Raw genomic sequence first — 6,723 nt, forward strand, 5'->3', positions numbered from 1 at the left:
CAAAAGCAAGCTTTCTTTTCAATTGTCTGAAATATGGCTGGAGAGCTGAAATTATATTAAAATACATCAGTTTCTGGTTCAAGATAAACACTTTTTGTACCAATTTAATTCAGGTTTCTAAAGCTGACACAGGGAAGGCAGCAGCACTGTCTGTTGAATGAATTCCAGCTCATGCTGGTCCTTTCCGTGACAAATCATTCATAACGAAACCTCTGCAAAGGACAAAGGAAAATCAAAGGCATCCAAGTGCCCTTTTCTTTTCAATAAGCCACACTGGCAAAGACTCTATTTACATAAATGCAAAACTGTGCACTTGCTCCAGCCCATTTACTGCCCCATCACTCCACAGTTCACCTCTTCTTTTTTCTCTTTTTTATAAATTACCATATCCTAAAAGCTTCTGGTTTTTCTAGACCAGTTGTTTCAAATGCAATCATTGTCAAATAAGATCGTGGAAATTCTTACCACAAATAAAATAATGAAAAATCTGCATTAAATAACTTGATTGGCATTTCAAATGAATTAAGAATAAATTCAGGATGGTCCCGCATTACTTTCAACACCTTTTCCACCAGTCACTGGTGGATAAAGAAAGGAAACTGGACATCAGCATTTATTAAGCAAAACAATTTATTATTCACAAGCTGAAAATACCTGGTTACAGGTGGATTGGTGATAAATAATTTGTAAAAGTATTTTCTGATAGAGTTTTATTATAAGTTTTCGTGTGTTTACAAAAGCAAAATTCAACCTCTTCAACCCTTTGCTGCCAGACCAGGCTTCCTTCTGGAAGTCAGGGGGACACACCCTGTCTGCCAGCACTGACTCTGCGGGGGATGAGGCCACCTTGTTCTCTGCACCACATTCCTAGAGTGCCGCAAGAAGCTGGTGGCTATAAAAAGCCAAACCTTGGGGGAAAATGTTGGTCAGCCATGCGGATCTTCCAAAACGTAGACCCAGCCAGAGACCTGGGCCCAAGTTCTCATCTAAAGGCACTGCAAGCACTTCCGTAGCTTGGACCTGTTCCAGGAGCCTGACAGACACCCTCCGAGACCCCTCAGCCTGAGCGAGCTCTGCATGGTGTCCAGATGAGTCCTGAGAACCCAGGACAGAGGGTCTGGTGTGGCTCCACAGCCAGCTCACGGGTGGGTCCACCGGGGACAGGCCACAGGCCCTCCTAATGTGCTGAGAGCTAACGCTCTCACCATGTCCAACACCCACCCAGAGCCTTCCTTGCAGAACATTTAAGGAATGACATCTCAATATCATAATAAAAATGTGCAAAGGGTCTTTTTTGCAAATATTTAGTTATTTACAGCTAAGATCTTTTTCAGTTAAATAATAAAACATCATCTACATCTATGTATACAGTGTGCGCACAAGATGCAATGGCATTGAAATATACACCAATATCTGGTAAGGCAACTTGACTGGAAGACCAGATTATGCAGACTTTTTATTTATTTATTTATTTATTTTTTACCTAACCCTTCACCCTGGTGTTGGAAGGCCGTGCTCTAACTGAGCTAACCGGCAGCCCCACACATGCTCTTTTAGATGGAACTTTTTGTCTGTGACCTTTGGTTAAAAAAAAAAGTCTCTCTAGGTTTCTTCATTATAACAATTTTGCATTAATTGAAAAGAAAGAGAAAAAAGACGGAGCTTGCCTCAGCTGTCCCAAACTCTGTCCAGACAAACCTGATACAGTGTTCTCCCCTCCCCCAGGTAGGACTTGGTCACCTGCTCTGAGGGGGAACAGCCTGGGCAGGGGCAGACCTTTTTGACCATGAAGTGGTTATTTTAAAACACCCATCCTCCTTGTCTCACTGGAAACGAGAAGCCAGTGGGAGGCTGTGGGCTCCTCAGCGCCTCCTCGTGTGTCCTGCCCACAGGAGATTCGTAAGTGTTTGTTGAATGAATGAATGACATAAAGGAAAGGCAAAATCAGAGACACAGGGCCACAGATCACGTGTGATTTGGCTAAACTGCTGGCCCCAATGCTGGCCCTTGGTTGTGGATTCTGGACCTTTCTAAACGATACCCAAGGTAACCTCTCAGCACAGGTTATCCCAAATGAGATGCACTGCCTGCCTGAGATGCACCCGGCATGAAACGCTCTCAATGCAGCTAATCAGGGAGCAGGAAAGTCCAGGAGACAAAGGGCACAGTCGTTGGTCCGGTCACTGGCTGCGCAGTGGACACACTCCAGTGGGGCCCAGAATGACTCCTGACCCCACCCAGCATGGCTCCCCTGCCCCTTCTCAGAGCTTCTGCTCCTGGGAAAGCTCCAGAAAGCAGGCCAGAGGCACACAGTCCTCACCTGCAGAGCACATCTCTGCCGGGCATGTTTACCCACATTTACTCCACTTTCCAGATGGCGATCTTTCCCTCCTCCCTGCCCGACCCGCTCAGCACGTATCTGTCTTCGGCTGAGCACAGAGCCCTCACGTTGTCGGCGTGCGCCACCAGCTCCTTTTCCACCGTCTTCCTCTCAGCGTCAATCACGTAGATCTTGCCTTTGGGTTTCCCCTGCGATAGCCCTCTGCCGCCCACCCAGATCTGCCAGGGAGAAATGGAGGGGGCGTCAGCCGGGGAAAAGAGACCCCCCCCACAGGTGCTTCGCCCAGTATCCTGGGTTGACTAGTGTACCCCAAAATTCATGTCCTTCCTGGACAGGGCCCCTGCTGTTCAAGAGGCCAGGGCCACCTGGCAGGCCCAGAGATATTCTCAGGCCTTAACACCTACTGAACAATGTGACTATAGTTAGCAGCACCACACTGTGTACTTGAACGTGGTGGGAGGGTAGGTCTCAAGTGGTCTCACCAGCAAAGAGAAAGGTACAGGTGATGGATATGCTAATTACTGGGGGCAGCCCCGGGAAATATCCAGTTTGCAAGAGCTTTAGTCACAGCATGAAACGTGAGCACGTGACAGCCTGGGGGGCCAGCTGGCACCGTTTTCTGCTTATTCCCACTAGGGAGAGAAGGAAACCGAGCAGGGAGGTCAGAAGGCCATGGCAGCGGGGCGGGCTGGCACTGTGGGGAGCCCTGAGGACAAGGCGGGGGTGGGGTGCTCTTGGGGACGGCGTGGGCCTGCGCCCTACCTGCTGCTTCACCCTGATCATGCAGCTGACCTCGGAGCAGCCCTGCAGGGGGATCCTCTCAGGGGGCTGGGACAGGTCCTTCAGGCTCCAGATGTAAACCTCGCTGTATCCTGCACAAGCTGCCCAGAGCTGCTCCTGCTGAATCAGAAACCACCATGAGGCACACGGCTGTGGCCGCCCCTGTGACTGTGCGCATGTCGGGCACACACACCCGCTGCCGGAGTACCTCGGGAAGGATCTGGAAACAGAGGAAGGAGGTGCTCGTCTCTTTCAAGTTCTCGTCGATCTTTAGTTCTTGACGAGGAAAGCCATTCATTGTCACAATCTTGATACTGTCACCTGTACCTGCCGAGCAAAAAAGAGCCAGAGTGAGGAACAGGCTGAGCGAACTCAAGACGTAAAGATATTTTTCCAAAGAAGTTGCAGGAATGGTGACTAGGTGCGCGAGGATGCTCAACACCGTTGGCCATGAGGGAAACGCAAATTAAAGCTACACAATGTCACCTCACTTCCCCAGGATGGTGACAGTTAAAAAAAAACACAAAAAAACCCAAACCAGATAACAACAAGTTTTAATGAGGACCTGGAGAAACTGGAACCCTCATACTGCTGGTGGGTATGTGACGTGGTGCAGCTGCTTTGGAAACAGGCTGGCAGCTCCTCAGTTAAACAGGGTTAACCCAAAGCTCACCCACAGGGGAGGAGATCACCGAATCGCACCGTATTCGTGCAGTGCAACACTGCCCAGCAGTGAAAACGAATGAGCTGCTGAACTCGGAACATCATAGCTGAATCCTAAAAGCATGCAGACCAAATAAAGTCACATGCTGTAGAGTCTGTTCATAGAAAGTTCTGGAAAAAACATAGAAAGTTCACAGTGACAGAGCTGAGAACAACTGTATCCCTTTGTGGGGGGGGCATTGCCTGGAAAGGGGCTCAGAGGAACTTTGAGCCGTGACAGAAATGCTGTGTATCTTGATTTGCTTGCTGGTTATGGAGTGTGTATGTTTGTCAAAACACAACAGATTGCACACTTGTTTGATGCATTTTACCATATGTAAAATATGCTTCAATTTAAAGTTGTGTTCACAACATCACACTTGTTATTTGGTGCACACCAGGGAAAACATCGAAGCACAGGTAACCATCATGCTCTGGGATGTTCAGAAATGCAGAATGTACACCCCAGGCAAAGCGCTGCACCTCCTGTCACACCCTGCCAGGCCCCAGGTGTGCTGGGGATGGCATAGGTGACCCATAGCATGGCCTCACCAAGCCTGCCCTGGATGGAGAGACATGCGAGGCACACAGATGATGGGACTGCAGAGAGCTCCCAGGAGGAGCAGCCAGGCCTTGGGGGTTCCCAGGCTGGGCCCACCCCCACAGCAGGGTGTGGCAAGTGTGGCGGGGAGGGGGCAGGAGAGTGGCCGGCACATGGAGGGGTGGCAGGTGCCCCGCCAGCCGCAGAGAAGAGGGCTGAAGGGAGGTGGGGAGCCCTGGAGGTGGCACACTCAGGCGGAGGAAGGTGGCTGGGGAGCGCAGAAGAGGAACCAGAGTTTAAAATAACAACTGGCCCTGCCTAAGGCACAAGAAAACAGGCTTTCGCGCTCACTCAGCGTCCTTTTCCAGGGCAGGGAGTTAGGGTACCCGTTTTGGGGGATGGAGAGCCGAGGACTTACAGCACCACAGGCGACCGCTGTGCAGCCTGATGGAGGTGAGGCCACCGCACGGCAGCTGGAAGCGGCTGGTCACCCGCAGCGTGCTCACGTTCCACGCCAGGACCGTCCCGTCCACGCTGCACGAGTACACCTCGCTGGAGGTGTCAAAACACACACGCGCACAGTCAGCAAGCGCCGTGCACGTTCTAACCCAGGGAAGAACAAAGTTAGCCCAGATACCATATCCACGACGTGGACAACGACAACGTGCAACACACCCTGAGTGTGGTGAGAACAAGGCCGGGTTCAAATGTAACCGATCCCGCGAGAAGGCGGGTTCTCGGGATGCGCAGCACTTCCCACCCCGCCCTGCAGCAGACCCGACCCCACGAGGTGCTGGTGAAGAGAAGCACAGCGTGACCACGACTGCAATCTAACCCCATCATCAAAGGCACGTCCAGTTCACACGCACGCACTCTCTGGCATTCAAGTTCATCATCAGTACCAGCCACGGGTGAATGGTGGCTGCTGGGGGCGCCAGGTGGATTCCAGCCAGTACCACATGTAATCCCTCCCCTTCTGAGCTGGTTCCGCTTTCAGGTTAGCACCATATATCCCACCCGAACGGGGCTGGCGAGGACACGGGGGGCCCCTGGAGCTAAGTTAGGGTGAAAGGGGGTGGAGAACAGCGGCCACCCACGTCCAGGGCTGGGGCCGCCCGTACAAAGACCTCGGACATGCCTCACACGCCTCCTCCACAGCAGGAAGTGCAGACCCCACCTCGTCCTCATCCCCGGGCACCTGCTGTGTGTCAGGCCTTGTTCTAACCATGGGACATGCAGCGGAGAGCAGAACAGGCACGGGCACCCACCCTCGGGCCCTGGCATGCTTAATGCAGGTGCAGACCATGAAGCAGGTTAGTTAAGTGTTATGGGTTAAACTGTGTCCCTGAAAAAGTTATGTTGGTGTCCTAGCTCCCCGTACCTCAGAATGTGACCTGATTTGGACATAGGGTCTTTCCAGAGGTATCCAAGTTACAATGAGGTCACTGGGGTGAGACCTAGTCCACTGTGACTGTTGTCCTTAGAAACAGGGTAAATGTGGACACAGAGACAGATGTGCAGAGGGAGAACGCCGTGAGAGGCAGGGGACTGGAACGATGCTTCTATAAGCCAATGCCAAGGGCCACCGGGAGCCTCGAGAAGCTGGAAGCAGCAGGAACGTCCCCGCTAGAGGTTCAGAGGGCACGCGGCCCCATAACACCTTGATTTCGGACCTCTGGCCTCCAGAGCTGTGTAAATTTGTTCTAAGTCATTTAGTTTGTGGTGCTCTGTTACAGTAGCCCAAGGAAACTAAAGCAGAAGTAAAATATACAGTTCGTTAGAAAATGGTAAACGGTCAAGTGAAGCGACAGGCCAGGCAGGAAATGGAGGTTTCTCTGTGGGGAGTTTGGATGGGGCCAGAGAAGCGACCAAGCACGGACACATACGGGACCAGCCCTGGCCTGCAGGTTACAACCTGGCTCCCTCTCTGGAGGCTCCCCATGGGCCCAGGATATTCTTAGGGTTTTGTGGTTCAAATCCCATCTTCCAGGAAGATTGGTCCCGGGTAGGACAGGGCTGGGGGTGGGACACGGACGAGCACTGGCCGTCTGCTGGGAGTTCCTCTCGCCTCTGGTGGAGTCGGGAGCCGCCTGTCCTGAAGTTCTGGGCAGGGACGGCAGGGCTGAGCTGGCGAGCCCAGCTTGGGGCTTTCACAGGGAAAGACACACTGGCTGGGTCTATACATGAGGGTCCTTGGGACAGAAAACCAGCACCTTCAGGAAACGTCTGAAGAAACACAGCTGCCACACAGCTTTCTCAAGCTGGCCCGGACACACTGTCTAGGAGGAAGTGTCCCAGCCCCGGTCAGAGACTGTAGACTGCTGCCTGCAGGTGACTTTTTGGGGGGTGGGGTATAGTA

General features: G+C 52.2%; 1 protein-coding gene across 1 annotated transcript in view; it reads right to left on the reverse strand.

The window, feature by feature from the left end:
- Nucleotides 1-612: 612 nt before the first annotated feature.
- The window catches only part of DENND3 (DENN/MADD domain containing 3), a 66,558-nt gene continuing 60,447 nt past the window's right edge, over nt 613-6,723 (reverse strand). Inside the window, exons 20-23 of the mRNA XM_008590302.1 lie at nt 4,783-4,967; nt 3,330-3,448; nt 3,104-3,241; nt 613-2,559 (exon numbers count right to left, since the gene is read on the reverse strand). Of these exons, the coding sequence (XP_008588524.1) occupies nt 2,359-2,559; nt 3,104-3,241; nt 3,330-3,448; nt 4,783-4,967 (643 nt within the window). The 3' untranslated portion in view covers nt 613-2,358. The remainder of the gene's footprint in view (nt 2,560-3,103; nt 3,242-3,329; nt 3,449-4,782; nt 4,968-6,723) is intronic.

The sequence above is a fragment of the Galeopterus variegatus genome, unplaced genomic scaffold (assembly GCF_000696425.1).
Source record: "Galeopterus variegatus unplaced genomic scaffold, G_variegatus-3.0.2 Scaffold5984, whole genome shotgun sequence".
Taxonomy (NCBI): domain Eukaryota; kingdom Metazoa; phylum Chordata; class Mammalia; order Dermoptera; family Cynocephalidae; genus Galeopterus; species Galeopterus variegatus.